This window comes from Melanostigma gelatinosum (assembly GCF_949748355.1).
Source record: "Melanostigma gelatinosum genome assembly, chromosome: 15".
NCBI classification, from domain to species: Eukaryota; Metazoa; Chordata; class Actinopteri; order Perciformes; family Zoarcidae; genus Melanostigma; species Melanostigma gelatinosum.
In genome coordinates, this window is record NC_136648.1 from 4,980,634 (window position 1) to 4,999,388 (window position 18,755).

The 18,755-nt window shown below is 40.5% G+C and overlaps 2 protein-coding genes across 4 annotated transcripts; both read right to left on the reverse strand.

Moving 5' to 3' along the window:
- Nucleotides 1-147: 147 nt before the first annotated feature.
- Nucleotides 148-16,183, reverse strand: LOC306788766 (uncharacterized protein). Of its 3 annotated transcripts, none has more exons than XM_079284404.1 (39): nucleotides 16,015-16,183; nucleotides 15,271-15,342; nucleotides 15,091-15,141; nucleotides 14,072-14,176; nucleotides 13,665-13,733; nucleotides 13,539-13,589; nucleotides 12,822-12,890; nucleotides 12,672-12,740; nucleotides 12,457-12,522; nucleotides 12,285-12,347; nucleotides 12,108-12,179; nucleotides 11,448-11,516; nucleotides 10,883-10,957; nucleotides 10,480-10,539; nucleotides 10,226-10,282; nucleotides 10,044-10,112; nucleotides 9,690-9,782; nucleotides 9,383-9,448; nucleotides 9,077-9,151; nucleotides 8,925-8,990; nucleotides 8,775-8,843; nucleotides 8,619-8,690; nucleotides 8,342-8,407; nucleotides 7,798-7,869; nucleotides 7,258-7,323; nucleotides 7,079-7,147; nucleotides 6,921-6,986; nucleotides 6,755-6,826; nucleotides 6,531-6,593; nucleotides 6,167-6,238; nucleotides 6,020-6,076; nucleotides 5,600-5,671; nucleotides 5,291-5,353; nucleotides 4,917-4,979; nucleotides 4,458-4,532; nucleotides 4,269-4,311; nucleotides 3,977-4,028; nucleotides 3,156-3,570; nucleotides 148-2,642 (listed from the first exon to the last, which is right to left on the reverse strand). In XM_079284404.1, the coding sequence occupies exons 3-39, from the start codon at nucleotides 15,121-15,123 to the stop codon at nucleotides 1,191-1,193; spliced, it is 4,206 nt and encodes a 1,401-aa protein (XP_079140530.1). In that variant the 5' UTR covers nucleotides 15,124-15,141; nucleotides 15,271-15,342; nucleotides 16,015-16,183; the 3' UTR covers nucleotides 148-1,190. The 3 variants fall into 3 exon arrangements, with proteins under 3 accessions (XP_079140530.1, XP_079140528.1, XP_079140529.1); XM_079284402.1 differs by having other exon boundaries at nucleotides 15,870-16,034; XM_079284403.1 differs by lacking the exon at nucleotides 15,091-15,141 and having other exon boundaries at nucleotides 15,870-16,034.
- On the reverse strand, nucleotides 15,970-18,755 carry LOC306788767 (uncharacterized protein; the record flags this gene model as incomplete). The annotated part of the gene is made up of 8 exons (XM_079284405.1): nucleotides 18,618-18,755; nucleotides 17,643-17,695; nucleotides 17,478-17,504; nucleotides 17,285-17,353; nucleotides 16,796-16,840; nucleotides 16,493-16,546; nucleotides 16,162-16,200; nucleotides 15,970-16,056 (listed from the first exon to the last, which is right to left on the reverse strand). The coding sequence occupies exons 2-8, from the start codon at nucleotides 17,688-17,690 to the stop codon at nucleotides 15,970-15,972; spliced, it is 369 nt and encodes a 122-aa protein (XP_079140531.1). The 5' UTR covers nucleotides 17,691-17,695; nucleotides 18,618-18,755.

Here is an 18,755-nt window from a genome sequence, read left to right on the forward strand (position 1 = left end):
AAGACCTTTAACAAACTCCTGGTTCAGCTCTCTCATTCAAGTTCTCATTCATTTCAGAAGCAAATAGTTTCTTTGTACAGTCGAGTGACGAGCAGAAAATACGAACAGTGGCGTTCAGAATCAAAAAGACCAAACAGGATCACATTTCAGTAAATAATTTATTTGTTTATATATAGTGTCTATTTTAACCCTGAAGCACCAGAACTATAGAAAGTAACAGAGACCAATACACATTTACAGTAAATGTTTTAGGTTCATCACAACATCAAAAAGGATCATTAACAAAATAGCAGCAGCCTCTGCACTGTAATTGACATTATTTGCATCCAGGTCAGATTTAGCAGGAAATCTGCTTCACAGACGTGAAAATAAAAGAAAAGATTCTAAAAACAATTCAAGCTTCAGCTTTCAGCAACAAAGAAGACAAAGACAGATTTTGAAACTCTGTATGTGTGTGTGTATATATATATATATATATATATATATATATATATATATATATAAATATTAAGATTGTAGTGGTCGTATCCAAAAAGACACTGACGCAGAAGTCGATAAATGCAGCTTATCGCCCCCTGCAAATTTTGTTGCAGTTTTCAACAAAACAAAAACTTTATTTAAAAAGAGATCGTCGTCACATAATTTATTCTCTTCAACCTAAACCCTAAACTTTTGATCAATAAGCTTTTCAGCAAGGAGCAGTGAACCTGGAACCGTTTTCACTCACGATTAAAAAAAGGATTGGTTTGGAATTCTTATCCCTCAACACAGGCAATAACATTTGCATATATTATAATTAACATGCCCACATGTACAGTGCTGTTCGGATTCAGCATGAATTAGCCGAGCAGTCCCTTACCCGTTTCTGTCATACTCCCCTGAAGAAGTTAAAAGCAATCCAATGATTGCATTTGAATATAATTATCTATGTTTCTCATTAGTTGTGAAGACTACGGTCTAAACATACGCTTTTTACACACAACTGACACAAAGTTCTCCTGCTTCATCGTCTACTTTACATTTAGTTCTGAGTAAATCATAAAAACCTGAATCTTGATGGACGAGCCAGCATGTCAATCAGATTCACTGACCTTTTTCCCAGCAGACACTTTGACTTAAAACAATTCATTGTCAGTTTCTGTCCAAACCTAACATTGAATGTGATGATGTGTATCATAACTTCTTTCAAACTAAATATTGAGACCGTCTTCCAGCAGCGCCTTGGAGCTACGTCGAGATCTTCGTTGGCCGTGCTCTCTGTCACTTCCTCTCCTCTCTACCTCCTCTTTCCTCTTCCCCCTCTCCTCCTCACCTTCTGCTCTCTCAAACTTCCTCCTCGCGCTCTCAATCCCGCTCCCTTGTTTCTCCTCTGCCCTCCGTCTGTGTTCATCATGCGGAGCTGTTCCGCTCCTGTGGTGACTCCTCTGGGAGTCTGATTCCTCCCGTCTGCTTCCCCGTTCCCTTTCCGAGTGCTCCTCCCTCTTCGTCGCCGTCTCTTGACTTCGATGAGACTTCTTCCTCTCGTCGCTTTTTCCATGAGCTTCCCTTTTCGTCCCTCTCTCTGCGTCTCTTCCTTCTTTCTTCTCCTCTCTACTTTTTGCCATCTCAGCTCTCCAATCCTTCACGCCAGCCTCCTCCTCCTCTCTCCTCCTCGAGCTCTGCGTCCTGTCGCTTAGCTTTCTGTCTCTTTCCTTATCGGCTTCATGTTTGCTCCCTTGCTCACTCCTGGGGGGTCGAGCGTCGTCGCTCCTGCTACTGTGCCTCATCGTACTCACACGTTCTGCCACTGGCAGATTTGTACCATTGTCTTCTTTTGCCTGGCCTCGCTTGCTCTCATGCTTTTCTTTTCCAGCTGTAATTTGGTTCTCAGCGTCTTTGTCCTTCTTTCCTTTCTGAGGTTGGTCTCTTAAAACTTCCTCTTTGGCTGCTTTGACAGTCTCATCTTTCTGCTCCTTTTCTTCACCAGGAATCTTGCTTTCTGATTCACTTTTGGCCTTCTTAGTTTCCTTCTTTCCCTCTGTCTTAGTATCCTCCATCTCCTCTTTTTCCAGGTTCTTACTCATCAACATTTCCTTCTCCATCTCTTTACTCTTCTTCAGCTCCTCCTCAACCTTCTTGTCCAGTTTCTCCTCCAGGAGGTCCAGCTCTTGATCCAGTTCAGCCAGCTTCTTCGGATCCGACTCATATTCGTCATCAACTTCCTCCTCCACCTCCTTAATCTCCTCGTACTCCTCCACCTCGATGCCGTCCATGGTCTTCTGCAGCTGCGTCTTCACCTTGTTCAGCTCCAGGAGGCCGTCTTGAAGTTCTTTGCATACGTCCCTGATCTTGGTGGCGAACTTAGTTTTGGCGCCCTTGCGGAGATTGTGGGAGTCTTTGGCGAGGAAGAAAATATCCAGAGCCAGGAAGAGCGCCGACATGACCCCTGTGGTGACGCTGATGGCCTGGGCAGCTTTGGCGGCGCCGCCTGCAGCGCCTAAAATCTGCACAGTGCTGATGAGCTTATCTGTGTTGATCATCAGGGCTTTTCCGGCACGGCCGCCCTCCTTCATCACGTGCTTGAGGTTGTGGTTCATGGCCTTCTTGGCGGCGCTCTCTGAGTATTTCTCAAAGTCCCACTCCTCCAGGGTGTCCATACCTGCCTACAAGAGGCACAGAAACAAAAAAGGAGGGTCAGAACCGTCTCAGAAGGAGATATCTTTTCCAACAAATGCATTTGTAGGCACACTATTAAGGTTGAAGGTTGTCCCGTGATTTTATTGCTTCCTGGTACTTTTTTCCCCAGAATTTCTCACCATAAATGTAAGATTAATTTCAAAAACAAAACTGTGGCTGACGTATATTCTAATATTATATTTGTTAGATTATGTTTTAGTACATTTAGTAGAACAACAACTCTCAAATGTAGTCCATCTTTGAAGTGGAAAACAGTACCAACTATACAGAACCATTAGAATGGAAGTAAATGGAAGAAAGACCGGCAGGGGAAAAGCAGATTCTGATTATTTAGGTTGCATTATATCTCAAATATTCACGTGAAAGTGTTAATGAGGTGCTGAAACTCCCAGGATGTCAACAGGTTGGCTGACTCATTCACTAATACAATACCTGAATGTTGTATTATAAGAAGAAACTGAAATAAAACATTTCCTCACCTGCACAAACTCCAAACACTCCCTGATGTCTTTGATGTCCTCCTGGTAGTCCTGGATCATCTTCTCCAGCTTCTTGCGGTCCATGTTGGAGTGAACCGTATCGGTGATGTTGGCCGTTGCTGAAGTGATGCTGCCCGCCGTCGCCACACCGATCCCCACCGCCGTGACAATAATAGAGGCGCCAAAAGTGAAAGGTGCCAAAATGAGCCCTGTGATTGTTGCCACGCTGCCACACACACTGGCCACCCCTCCACCCACGGCAGCTTGCAACGTTTTTTTGTGGAATTCGTCCGCAGCGTCGGCCAGAGCCATAAGCTCAAGGATGCGATGCTGTAAGGACGCCCCACGCCGGTTGAAAAGACGCACGAACAGACGGGCTGCCATGTAGACGCGATCAGCTGCCTGCTCCATCGCCCTGAAGAGACACAAGAGAGCTGTGAAGGCTTGAAAATCACAAGATGGTGCATTTGATCATGTCTAAAGTTAGATGCTTGTAGGTCTAAGAAATAGCAATTTTGTACCAGCATGTGTCCCAAGTGAAATGGGTGGATTGCTTGCTACAGATTAGAGTCCGACATTTTTAGGGGGGAATCCTCTGGGTCACAGAATTGATTCTCGGATAGATGGGAGTCAATTTCAACATTCATAATGTGAGTGGGATGGGAGAGGGCAAAAGTCAAAGGGAGCAGGAATCATCAACGAGGATCATCATCACAATAGGCCAGTTTTTATATGTTAATATTTAGTTCTAATATGAATAAACACGGGAACAGAATGGGCGGGAATTTGAATGAAAAGTTAAGAAAATAAACTACGCTTACATGTGCTCATCACCCTCCTGGAAATCTGACGTCTCGTTCCACTCTGCCCAACCTGGAAAAACAGAGAGGCAGAAACAATACAACTAGTACATGGAGCAAATACAGTTTTGTTTGTAGGTTTTAGTGCAGATTTATTTGATCTTTATGACTTTTATACTTAAAGAAACATCCTTTTTGTTTGTGCGTGCGTGCGTGCGTGCGTGCGTGCGTGCGAGAGAGGATAAGTGGTAATTATCTTGGTGGAATGTTATAACAGTCCAAACAAACAACATGAACATATCTTCATACTGACCTTTGACTGTGTTCCACCACTCCATCAAATCATCATCAATGTCCTGAAAACAGAGACCTTTGTCAGTCTAATAATCCCTATAATCGGTTATTTCTTCGTGAGCTCTTTCTGACCCGAAATCATAATTGCACACATATTATATGGACCAACTGAACTAAACCAAATGTGTAAAAGTGTCCTAATACGCACATGCTCAATTCCGAGAGGGTTCCCCTCAGTAGGATAAGCTGCCATCTCAACAGGCTGGACCTCCACTTGGCTCTCCTGGAAAACAAACACAATAATACAACATTGTGACACAGAATTCAGTTTAAAGGGGTTTCTGTGTGTATTTACTCTCACCGTCATTCCCTCTGTATGTCAGCTAGCATCACCCTGACACTGACTCTCACCAGTTCATCTGTGTGCTTCTATGTTGTGGACATACAACAGGGTTCATTTTTTCCCCGTATTCACTGAGCTCTTCAAACAAAGCTACAACTTGCTAAATACTAACCCCGGATCACTTCACAGGCTGACAACCCTAACCTAACCCTAACCCTGATGAACTGGTTCACTGTTGCCAAATGTCATATGTTCATAAATGACAATCCCTAACGAAACAAGACAATATTAAATAGATCTTTCTTATAATGACATTATGCCGACCTGTGCTGGGTTCAGGTCCTGCAGCTCAAAAGTCTCCTCAATAACCGGCATCATTTCTGAATTCTGTGGAGAAGAAGAAACAAACAATGTCATTAAGAAGAACTTCAACGCTCATTAATAATAAAACCAGCAAACACGTAAAGGAAATATGAATTCAAAACAGGACGAGACATACTTGTAGAGAAAGAAAATGTATATTTGTGTCAAAAAAGTACCCAAAACAACTAATAACCTCTTGGACTGATCTCCAAGCTAATACAAAAAAGAACTTTATTAAACTTTAAGCTTTTCACAAGCCTTTCAACCAGCCTGCGCTTGTTCTTTAATTACATTACCACAAAGTGATTCATAACAACTAAGAGATGAGAACATACCTGTGAAGCTAGACTAAGTTTGGGTATTTTGGGAAGAGTCGTCTTGATTCTGAATGACACAACCTACGGAAACAAAACAAGAAAAGGAGTTTGTTAATGAGAAAAGACATTTCACATCAAAGAGCTCAAACTGGAGAAGCAAGAGACAAAAATAATCTCAAAGTTCAGCTCCTGTCACACAAGGTGTTCGAACTGTATTAAGATAAACCTCTTAAAAAAGGTATAGCTGTTGAAATGCACTCCGGCTCTTCGTCCTGCGACTTCCTGTCACGTCTCGACGTTTCTTTAAAGTGAACAACAACAACTCACTCGTTTTTTCCTCTTGATGGTTTTCCTGCGTCTCAGCCCGCCTCCTTTTGGTTCCTTCATGTCCACATCGTCCTGCAAATGAAGACAGAGATTATTGTTTAACAGCTGGACAGACACATAATCCAGGAGTTTATGAGGATCATCTAATTTCCTCTTTGTATTTACCTTTTATTAGCATTTAAAGTTTCAACATTTGTTTCATTGACAATCTCAAATACTACTACTACTACTACTACTACTGCTGCTGCTGCTGCTGCTGCTGCTGCTGCTGCTGCTGCTGCTGCTGCTGCTGCTGCTGCTGCTGCTGCTGCTGCTGCTACTACTACTACTACTACTGCTGCTGCTACTACTACTACTACTACTACTGGTTGTACGACTCGAGAGTGCGTTTCACGCCCCTCTTTGCCAATAATATCGTACCTGTTGTTGTGTTTTGGGCGTCTTCTTGAACATATTACCAAACCCTACTTTCTTCTCCTGTTAAAACAAAAATAAGGCATTCCTTTAAGTCACAAAAAGGCAAAATATGCAAGTATAATCAATAATACACTCTACATCAAGGCTCACTTTTGGGGCGCTTGTAGCTTCAGAGAGATTGTCGTTACTGGTTGACATTTCACCAAGTGCCGAAGGAATATCCTGTTAAATAGAATAAAAACAAAAAATACATTATCACTGAGACATTTGAGAGAAGTTGTTGTTATAAAAAGGAAAATTACTTTAAAACCTATTTACTGTAAACGTTTGCTGGCAGAGAAAGGACAGAAATGTGTCCTCATGAAAGAGGAAAGCTTGGCTTGGCTTGGCTTGAATATATTTTTTTAAATCCATTGGCCGTTGGGGTACACAGCCTTCCTCTCTCTCGATTTGATGTTTTGGGCTTTCAGCCTGAGCTTTGTGCTCAGAGTGTGATCATCGGAGTAGCTCTCACCTCTGCAGTTTCTGCGAGGCTGTCACAGCTGGCAGACAACTCCTCTCTGTCACGGAGAGGATCCTGAAAAACAAGAAGAAAATGAACATTTTGTAGGCAATCTGGTTTGTTTTAACTTGTTGAAGGTTATTTTACCACAATATAATCATCTTAAAAATGTAGACAGACTACTTAACGGTAATCACACACCTCACCACCGAAAAAAATAAAGTTTATTTGGTTACCTTAGCGGCGATCAAGCGATGAGCTGGTTTAGGAGACTTTTTGAAGATCCCTGCAAGTCCTCCAGTCTTCTCCTGAAGCATATGAAACATTCACACGTTAATATTGAAATAATCAACAGCAGAATAAAAAAAAAAGGCTGAGATTGTGATCAGCAAACATTTGTACCTTTGACGTGTGTTCTTCTAATAGATTTTCACGACTGGCCGATAACTTCTTATCATCATTTGACTCCTGGACGCACACAACAGAAGAATAAAACATGAATACAAAGTACAGTCACATGGTGTGATACACTGTAAACTTCAATGTGGAAGGGTCATTACCTCCTCTGTTGTCGTTCCTTCTGCTGGTTTAGGAGTCTTTTTAAACATGCCACTGAAAATACTTTTCTCCTGAAAACATGCATTAAACACAGACACCATCTGAGTAAGAGACTGAAAAACAAAACAGTACTCGCATGTTCAAATTTAAATTTCAAAACCAACATTTGTCATCAAAGTACCTTTGTGTTGCTGTTTTCAAACAGACTGTCATTACTTGCTGGGAGCTCTTTCTGGTCATCTTTGTCCTGGAAAAAGAGAAATGGACGTTATAAATGTGTAAAATATAGTGCTGCAGGAATGAGTCCGAAACCCCGGAGTTACATTCTTTGCACTTCCAGTGCCCTCGTCTCAAAGCCGATGACTTCTTTGAATGGGTTTTTGGTTAGATTCCTGAAATCAGGTCTGTCGTCAGCACAAACTTGAGAGATTTTAACGTTTTGTTCTGCAGCATAGAAGCTTTTTTTGCGTCTTAAAAAAGGCAGTTGCTAATAGAGAGTAAACGTCATCGCACCGACTCGTCCGCCTTTACAGCCTCCTCGTGTATACCAACACTCATGCGACCGTGGTCAAGTTGTAACATTAGCATTTTAGTTCTGTAAATTTTTGTTGGTTGAGAAACACAATGCTATGCAAACATCCAGGGTTGGCCAACAAAAATATGTCGTCCCTGCAGAGCTCTAATCAGTCTCCAAACACAGTGCGTCGAGTCACACACTCACCTCTGCGGCGGCCTCGTCTCCAGATGCTTTGGGTGTTTTCTTAATGAGTCCACTGAAAAGACCGCCTTTCTCCTGAAGAGTTGTAGTTAAGTTTCAGACCGAGTGTTTCAATCACTAATACAGTTTCATTTTGGACGTTTTGTTGTTGGTCTTATCTCGATTGGCTTGTGAGGAGTGCAACAGGAAGCTTCAGAAAAGTCTTAACAACTTCGCTTACATGACATCCAACCATGTTTCAAAGCACAGTCAATTTGTTTTCTACCTTTCAGCAGTAGTATCGAGATATTTTACTCAGTAGTAGGACAGGATAAAACTACCTTGTTACAAGTTAAAGTCCTGCACTCTAAATCTTACTCAAAATACTCTGCCTTACTTCAAAATGTACTTAAAAGTATCACATTTCAAAGTACTCCTCATGCCAAAATGACCTCCCTCTGAGCATTAATGTTGTCAAGAAAGAGCTAATTTAATCAACTACTGTTATGTAGTTTCATTGATAAGAATGGTTATTATCTTTAAACTGATCTGTTTTACAGACACTGACCTCGTCAAACAGGTCGTCAATGCTGGCTGATCTTTTGAAGATACCTGCCAGGCCACCTTTTTTCTCCTAAAACAGTTTTTGGTTAAATGAAGGAAAATATTCAGACACAAACAAACACACAACTAACTGGACTAACAGCACTGCATTATTTTTTTACATTCAAATATGAAAAGAGCTGAATGCAGGACAGAAAAAAACAGAGGTATCATCCAATCTGATGAGCATTCAGTTAATGCAGACAGAACAAGATCAGCCAGTGTAATAACAAGTGAAGTACCTTTGGGCCGGTGGTGTCAGACAGAGTCTCACAGCTACCAGATAAACGTGTTTCTGTGTTCACCTCCAGCTCCTGAATTCAAACCAGAAAACTGTAAATATCAATATCTACTCCATAAGGAGAAAGTTAAGGACTGAATGAATCAAATCGCAGTACCTTGTCTGCTGCGGTGTCCTCTGCTGCTTTCTGCGGCTTCTTAAACATGCTGCTAAAAATATTTTTCTCCTGGAAAAAAAAAAAGTGGTCGTCAGTGACGGCTTCCTCTGAAGACATTTGTACCTACAAGTTTGATGCATCATATCTCACCTTCGTGGTGTTGTTCTCAGCCAGATCGTCGTTGCTGGTCGACAGCTCTCTCTGAGCTTCTCGTTCCTGAAACATAGAAATTAATGTTTTATTAAACCCGTCAAAACGCGTTGCAGGTTTAGAAACTCACCGCATGTTCAGGTAACACTCACCGGTGACTCCGCCCGTTCTTTAGACGATTTGGGAGTCTTTTTGAGGAGTCCACTGAACAACCCCCCGCCTTTCTCCTGATGAAATACAACAAGAAAGAAAAAAAAGTTTGCTGAAGTAGTGAAAGTATTTACAAATCTTCCTGCTGTTTTGTTGAAGTTTTACACACGCACACGCACACGCACACACACACACACACACACACACACACACACACACATACATACATACATACACAAACCTGAGGAACAGCATTTAAATGAACATTTATTTATCTTTTATAGTGCTGACACTTCTCATCAAAGTACCTTTGTGTTGCTGTTTTCAAACAGACTGTCATTACTTGCTGATAGCTCCTTCTGGTCGTCTTTGTCCTGGAAAAAGAGAAATGGACGTTATAAATATGTAAAATAGTAGAATGTGTGTTATTAAACTGTCCATCACAAGCCTGACAAAGTAAAAGGAGAGCATTTCTCACATGTAAATGTTCAGGATAAGAATTGTTTTTATTATGCACATGGGCCACATTGACTGAAATATAGATCACCTCTCATGACATCACAATAATATGAATAAACTCTGAAGTAAAACATGAGGGGGAAAGAGCAGATGCACCTTTTGAATGAGACTTCTTACTTCCTCTGCTGGCGGACTGTCCGCAAGTCCAGCTGACTTCTTGAATAGTCCACTGAACGCACCTCCTTTCTCCTGAAACACAAGAGACATTATGTACTTTATATTCACAGGCCCTCCTCCAGACACACAATATATGGATCAATTAGAGAAATACATGAAAAGGCATTGCATACAAGTAAAATCTGAAAGACGTGGAAGAAAGACAAAATATATATAAAATAAAAACAATAAAAATCTTCATCTTTTGGTCTATAATATTCGAAAATAGTGAACAATGTGTGTCACAGTTTCCTGGAGCTCAAGGTGAATAACAGAGTTAACAACCAAACTGACCTTTGTGTTGGAGACTTCAGACAGACTGTCATTGCTGGCTGAAAGATCTTTCTGGGCCGATAGATTCTCCTGAAAATGAATTAAAACAGTCAGAAACAGAAGTTCTGAGCTGCTTTTTGTTCCATAATAAGACAGTATTTAGTGTCTACATGAAAGCTACACTTGTGTTTGAGAAGCTGTACCTCTCCAGTTGTTCTAGGAGTCTTTCTGAGGAGTCCACTGAACAAACCACCTTTCTCCTACAGAGAGGCAGAAAACAAACGGAGGGCTTATTTTCTTCAGTTTCAGAGTTACGAGCCTCCTTATCGTTCATATACTGTATGCTGTGGAGCTGCATGCACTTTAGCTCACACTTGCTTTCACGCTGGTGGTGACTCATGTATAGTTTCAGTGCGCTGCAGAGGGAGGATCTGTCCGTTCAATGGTGAAGACTCACCTTGTTCTCCGACAGGCTGTCAGTGCTGGCGGAGAGCTCACTGTGCAACGCCTCTGCACCCTAAACAAAACAAGAATGTCACTCAACCTGTGCGAACACGAACAAGGAAACATGTCACTCAAAAACAGGTGAGTGCGGGAAATCAGAGGAACGTACATGGGTTGCAGTAATCTGATAATACAAGCAGCTTGTCGGACATTTTTATTTCTCCCCTCGACATCAATCTGTTTTTTTTATTTATTCAAATGTATTAAATGTCAATGACACATAATGATTTAAGGTTGTTTTTGTCAGACTCATTGTGGACTACAAATGATGAAAGTGTTTGTTCAATGATGATCCCAAATCATGAACTAAAATTCATTTGCTTCAAAGCTGACTGATTATTGTGTAAATGTTTTACCTCCTCCAGTCGGGGGGCCTCAGACAGTTTGGGAGATTTCTTAAACCTTCCGCCGAAAACGCCTCCTTTCTCCTGCTACGTGAAGAAAAAGAAGAAACTCATCTTCAAAGCATTTCCTCACTGGCTTCCTTGAGAGAATGACTCGGTTAAAATTGTTTGTATAAACCTGTTTTTTGAAAAGGGGGGGGGGTTATGTATTTTTTGTTGGCAGTCTGGTTTTGAGAAAGCAAAAAAAGAGTCGTTGGTTTTTACTTCAGCAAGATTTATATTTTAATTTTTTTTTTTGCAAGATTCACGGAGGAATAAAGAATGATGAATAGTTACCGTACATCAAAATAGTTGCGTCCAAAAAATGTCTTTTGTTTGCGCCTCTGGATCATCAGTCTGGCCTTTCACCATATTCAGAGTGCAAATATCATGTTTCCATTTCACACTAGGCTTGATATATGGGTCGAGTTGGGGTGTTGCACTGTTGATCTCAGTGTAGAGGGACGGTTTCAAATCAAAGCAAATATAGGATTCAGCCCCCACAGCCCATCCCAATAACTTTCATACAGTCTCTTACTTTAGTGGTGTTGTTCTCAGACAGAGTCTCATTACTGTCGATCGGCTCCGTTTGCAGCGACCATTTATCCTGAAACAAAGATACACAAACATTTCAAACGTCATAGAAGCTTTCATAGACGTTGTGATTGCTGACAGATACTGTACATAAACACTTAAAGTGTCCATATATTTACTTTCATGTGTTATAACCCATTAATTACATCTTTATTTAGTGCTTATGAATTCTAAATAGGTAAGAGTCACAGAATATTTCAAGTAAAGAAAGAAAAGCAAGTAAATATTTCAATTAAAGCACAAAACAAAAAATGCAGGTAAATACTGGGTTAAAGTCATTATCTTCATGACAGGAGTGTCATTTTAAACTGTAAACTTGGACTAATACACAGTCATCGACCTCAGTCGTGCAACATTTTTGAAAAACCAAAACATAAGAGACAAAAACTTCCGGCATTTATCAATGACTCATTGTTAAAGACAGCTCACATTAAGAGCAGACGGGATGTCAGTCTGCTGTTTAATACTGAGACACTTGGCGGACATCACCTTTACTCTCATTGCGCTCAAATCCCTCAAATGTACATTGAACTCTGAATGATAAAACACAAGGAAGTGAAACATTTTCAGTGATGATTAAAGCATCTGAAACATCTTCAGTTACCTGCTCGGGTGTTCCCTCTGCAGGGATCTTGGGAGACTTTCGGAGCATCCCGCTGAAGAATCCTCCTTTCTCCTGTTGACATCGGACCAATTCATTAACACCGCCGGTGATCGTCACGTAATGATAGTGCTACAGTGAAAACCCAGTCACTTCACAGAAGCACACTTCTGAGCTCACCTTTGAGTTTTCAGACAGATCATCATTACTGTCTGACAGATCATCATGTCGAGACAGTTGGTCCTAAAAGGCAAAATTAGCAGGTTCAATATGACCAATCAACAAACGATAAGACGTTTTGGGGTTTGTTTGAATTGAGTTGCATATTATACAGTGTTTCCAGCTACATCACCTTGTCAGTTTCAGCAGCTTCTGTTGATTTCTTCTTAAACATGCCGCTGAATATTCCTCCTTTTTCCTGATACAGACACAACAACAGTACACTCATGCTCAGTTATGAAATACTTCTTTTTTTTGTGTCATGTTCAGGTCAGTGAGGGGTCGTTTTGCAGGACAATCTTCTGGTCCGTGTGTACACTTAAATTATAGATAACGTTATCTGCTCACCTTCTTGTTGCTGTTTTCAGACAGACTGTCGTTGCTGGCAGACAGCTCACCATGAAAACTGAGACTGTCCTGAAACACCAATGAGAAATAAGAGAAAACACACGAAAGACAGTTTTCCAGTTGTATTAGGAAGCCATTGTTGTCACTCACCTGTGCAGGTGTCTCATCTGTTGTTTTATTGGATTTTTTAAGGATGCCAGAGAAGAAGCTTCCCTTTTCCTGTAGAAAATGTAACAATTTGGATTATACACATACGGATACACATTTTGTGTTGAACGTTTTATTTACTATTAAAAGCATAGGGGTGGGGGGAAAAATCGATACAGCATAGTATCGTGATATTTTGCGTGGCGATATTTTCGCGATACTTTATTATATAAACTATTAAAAAAAAAAAAAAATCAAATCAAGTGCTTTTTCAGTCCACTGCTGAGTGCTGAGTTGTTTTCTGGTGAGGTCAGCAGAGGTGCCGGGTCTGCGTGCGTGATTGGTAGGAAGTTGGTCGAAACAAAGATGGCGACATCAGAGAAAGAACTCAGATAAAACATGTTGTTGACACAGTTTTCCTTCGGGGACATAATTTGAAGTTGAAAAAAGTAATAAATCGCAATATATGTTATCACAATACTCAGAATATCGCAGTATCGTGAAAGTAGCATGATAATATCGAAGTATCGCGATAATATCGAAGTATCGCGAAAATTTTGTATCGTGACCCAAGTATCGCGAGATCTCTGGCGATTCCCACCCCTACCATCTACCGGTATATTCAACCCTCTGTTTCCCCGTGTCTCCGTCCTTTACTACGCCATTTACAGTGTCAATTATACTGAATACACTCTGTAAATGGACTAAAACAAGACCTACCTCATCTTCTGTTTCTGCTGCATCTTCAGAATCGCTGTCTGCCTTGCTGACCTGGCGATGAAACAACAAAACAATGAGAAAGAGGCGAACTTACGATCAGAAAATGAGCGGAGGAGTTGATGTTACCGTCACAGCAGGAGACGATTTCTCTTTGGGTGTTTTCCGGAACATTCCAGCAATCAGACCTCCGATATCCTGAACGAAAAGGGTAAGAGAAACATTCCAACGTCAAGCTGCCGTTAAGGTTTCCTTTAAGAAAAATTGGGAATGTTGAATGGCGTCTGCCTGCAGACATTTAAGAACAATAACAATATTACTATGCGGCTTCCCCAGTGTTAACGCCACATTCTGAGTTCATTATCTTGAAGTGTACATTGGGGTTTCATTTGAACACTTTCAAGGTCATTTCAAATGAATGAGTTTCCACTTTATTGTTCACAACAGTGACTGAATATTGATCTGTTTTTCTGGAAGAAGCATAACTGGCTTGTTCACATGAGCGGGCCAGTCAAATACTGTTATTGTTCTCTCACCTGTTTGGGTTCTGCATTCTTTTCCTGCTTGTTTTTGTCTGAGGATTGTTCCTTTTCTGAGCTGGCTTCCTCCGAGCTGGGATCTGGACTCGGCTCTCTGCTGGCCTTAAAGAAGAGTCAACAATCTTTAGCACAATATGATCCTCTGACATTAGAATTTAAACTCCGTCCTTAAAAGATTGTTCTATTCCTTATCTCAAACGGTCTGCGAGATTAAAATCCTTCTCCCACTTAAACTTCACCATCTATATTTACAGCTGCTGTATTAATAAGCTATATAAAGTGAGACATAGGATGGCAATTTATGTCTTTATTAGAGAGACAACAGCAGAGATGAGAGGAAGTGAGGGCAGAGAGAGATGTAACTAGATCTGTCCCCAAAACCACTTTTGTTAAATCTTCCCAGAAATAACTGCAATAAAGAATATTGTCATTTTCGGACCATTATATGCCACTGATATGATAATATAATAGCATAATAATGAAAGTACACACTTTCAAAGAGCAATTAAAATAATTCTTAAGAATTGGAAAAAAATATAGAAGTCTGTAACGTAATTATTGTGACAGGCCAGCATGCAACAAAGGTCCCAGTCTGGACTCGAAACAGGGACGTTACAGTTCCGGGATGAGCGCCTAAACCCCCAGCACACCGGGCACCTGACAGTCAGATAATCTTGTTGGGACGTCCTGCCTGATAATATGCCATAAAGTAAACAAACTACGAAACAATCCAGGAGGTAAAAGTGATGATTCAATATTTCACAGCTGCGCCCTCAGAGAAACAATAAATAAATGGTCTAATAAAGGGATTCATCCAGGCAGTCTGATCATTTTAACCACAGACAACACATTTAAATAGCTTTTAAAAATCAAAGCAATCCTGGTTACATTAAAATGTATTTGGTCCCCACCATCACCACCACCAGACAACGCTTTCATGTGAAAAGTCACCACTGTACAATAAAACACTGCAGCCACCACCAGCAGAAAACACCAAACCAGACGGTGCTTCATACCTTCGGTGACGACTTGATTTGCAACCCTTTCATTACTCCTTTCAGACCACCCTGTCAATTACATTCACATGTGACAAACCAGCAGATGACATCAACAGTGGAATGAACTCTCTCACACACACACACACACACACACACACACACACACACACACACACACACACACACACACACACACACCGGTTTAATGGCAGAAGTCAGTCTGGCCGGGACATCGTCGGTTTGGTACTCTTTGTTATGGCTCACGTAGCTCTGAGGAAAGAAAACTCAGTAAAAACACATTCTGCTTCATATTCTATTCATAACGAGACTCTTTTATTGAACAACATCGTCTAAGTCAGCAGCTTCTACATGCTGGTACACACCTACTGTATGCCTAAATACACAGTCGTCTTTCACACGTGTACACACCTGCTGGACAGGAACCTGTTCAACTCAGGCAGTGTATTACTTTTTATATGCATACTAATTTCATATTTATATTTTTATATTTACATTTTGATATGTACATTTACTGTTTAAAGGGATAGAAAGACGGCCCTTTCTGATGGGGAACTTGTTTTGTTGTTATGTGACTTTGGTGAATCCAAACTAACCCTTCAAAAGGTACACAATTACACAAACAAAAAACTATCCCATCGAGTCAGCGCTACAACAGCAACAGCCGTGTTCTCAGAGGTAAAACTTCTGTTTTGTCAAAGGAGTCGTTTGGCCTTGAATGCCCTTCTGGCTGCTGAGTAATTTACAGTGCAGATAAAAGCAGCGAGTATATTTCTTACAGTGAACGAATGAGTCGTCTCTTTCTGGCTCCGACGAAACATTCCAGTCTTGACATAACAAAGCACACGACAATAAAGAGGAAGAAACTGTGTCAACCGTTTATGAATTAGGTCGGAGCTGCCATTTAATAACTACCTGTAATACCTGTTTAAAGTCTGCGTCACCATTGGGCACTTCGGATTGGGTCTGATAAGAGGAAGGACACCCCTTCAGAAATTTATTTAAAAACAACCATGGAGGAACTCAATAAGTCATTTCAGTGTGTGTGTGTGTGTGTGTGTGTGTGTGTACCCTCCTGTGTTGGCTGTATTTTGTTGTGGCGTTACGTTCCTAGACACATAAAAAAGCCCAGAAGGGAACAACAAAAGATATTAGCAACAGGACAGAAACCTGACACGTCGTGTCTACTCTTAACTGTAAGCGGCTCTCACACAGACTGCATAAAAGGTTGCAGATCAACTATAATTTCAGTATTTGTTAACAAACATGTTCACACAATACGCCGTTGTCGGCTCTGTGCTTGGCTTCAAACATGAGAAACATTCCCTGTGTGGAAGTTGAATTGAACTCCGACTGTATTGATGAGTATCATTGTATGTTGGAGTATTTGTGTGTAGTGTACCTTTGCTGTGGGTCTGGGTGGAACCACAGGAGTTTGTGTCACGTTCCCATTAGCCTGATACAGATGGATAAAGGTGATACAACACATTCTTTTCAAAAGGTATCGGACTATCTGGACAACAACGCACAAAGTGTATGAAAGCAACAGTAAGCAGAATATTGGTTAAACTCAATGTAGCAATCATGTGTGTTTTAGTGTGAAGACTTTTGACACATATCTCCTCGCCATCTTTTATTTCTATCTGCCCCTCTATCAAAACATAAATAACAGCAATTAAAAAACAACAACATATACATTAAATACCTCATTTGTGGCTCTTTTCATCTGATATTGTGTCTGAATCAGTTCCTGCACAGAAAAAAAACCAATCTTTATTCATAGAAGTCACAATGCAAATCAAAACTTCTCATTTTTTCTTTCTTTAGTGACTCTTGTAAATGTTATGTTGTTACAGTAGGTGAAAAACACTGATAACGCATATTATCATTTCCTTTAAATTAGTTTTTAAGGTTTATATCAGGTCTGATATTGTTGTGCTCATAAAGTTACCATTATGCGTCACCAAACTTATATGGATTTTATGGATTCATCTGCACTTTTCCTCCTCAGAGTGAAAGAAACTTGCTCCTCTGAAGCCAAAAGTAATTTACTAAAATGTTGCCACATGTTGAAGAAACGTCAGCCACATGCTCGGTAGAAGGTAAACTCTGGGACACCTAACACAATTGTATAATAGACCCTTAGACAAACATTATATAATAAACACTTGTGGTCGATAAATGCTGGACGTACAGCGTCAGTAGGTCGTTCAGGCACCAGAGGAGTTGGCTTCTCCCATTTCTCCGGATCATTTCTTTTAATCTGTAAAGAAGGTTGACTGAGGTGTGAAGCCATCCTGAAGTCATATTTAAAAATCCTACTGATGTCACAGCACATGATGAAATTTGTCACATCGCTAATCAAAGCTTTAGGTTTAATACAGTACCTCTGGAGGCTTTGGGAGAGGTTTAGGCTGTGGACACAAAAGAAACCATGAGTGTGTACTGTATAGTATGGTATATATTATACAGTAGGATTTTATAAACTCTACAATCAGCACTGGAGAGTTTTCAGACTGCATTAGATCATTGTTTGAGTCGAATGTTCTCACCGGCTTTGGCTTCTTTTTTACTTCTGGTTTGACCATGCACGCCTCCATCCTGCCTGTTGAGAGCAACACCGACACATAAAGTGTAAACAGGAATAATCACAGGTTTGTGATTTCTGCTTTAAATGGCTCTTTGAAATGCCAACTGGGCCAGATGGAAGTAAGAGACAATCACTTCTTCAATCTTCCACGAGCTCCGTCGCCACCATCCACAATGAGTCGTAATGTTATGCAGCTGAGTGCAGCTCCTCAATTTCCTTTGTGCATTGCATTTTGGGACATTACTGTGCATCAACAAGATCAAGCATCTTTCAGAGTGCATTTGAGTTTTTTTTAGTATACACTGCGTTTTGATTCCAATTTAGTGTAAATTAACTTCAGACATCAAATGTTTTTACTGAGAAGCTTTTGAGGTTAAATGTGTAAAAATGTAGGTCAGTTGCTGTATAAAAGATACGGCTAGGATCACTTTGGCTTTTATTATGAAATAAATAGCCTGAATAAGCAAAACTCCACTGTCAGTCAAACCCATTTAAAAACACACAAAAGTTAGTACTTGACTAGACGACTCAACACATTTAAATATCTCCGGCTGGGAAGTTTTACTTTTAGGTCATGACATATTTAAATCAAATATTTTGTAATTTAAGCGAGAAAACAATAACAAAAACAACTGTTGAAAATGTATACGAATGAATTTAAATGTACGGGAGGACACACATGGTTAGTAGTCACTTACTGAATCATTTAGAGAAGTATGACGTTACTTCAAACACATTTCCTAAAACTGTAACTTTAACGCTTTTAGTTGTGCTGAACTCTAAATCAACTTAGCGGTAAATTGCTGACAACTTTTAGTCTGTACGTTAACAGGAACACTGACGCTCGTCATATAAAGGGGACGTGAATTAGAAATAAACGTCTAAAACTATAAAAAAACGAAATCAGTTCGATGTCAGACTAAACGGTTTCACCTACCGAATATTTGATGACAGTTCAGGGACCCTGCACATTCAGTTTTTACCAGATATGATCAAAGCAGTGAGCACGAACTGCTTCTTCCCTGTCACGAAATTCCCAAGAGTTTTTAAGACTTCGCCACACCCGCATAACAAC

Bases quoted from the DNA above. Each gene is read 5' to 3' on its own strand.
- LOC306788766 (XM_079284402.1), bottom strand. From the start codon at position 15,911: ATGTTTCGTCGGAGCCAGAAAGAGACGACTCATTCGTTCACT. The intron at 8,408-8,618 runs GTACTTCACTTG...AAACTGTTTTAG, and splicing joins CTGACACCACCGGCCCAAAG to GAGAAAAAAGGTGGCCTGGC. The intron at 6,077-6,166 runs GTGAGCCTTGAT...TTGTTTTAACAG, and splicing joins AAGCTACAAGCGCCCCAAAA to GAGAAGAAAGTAGGGTTTGG.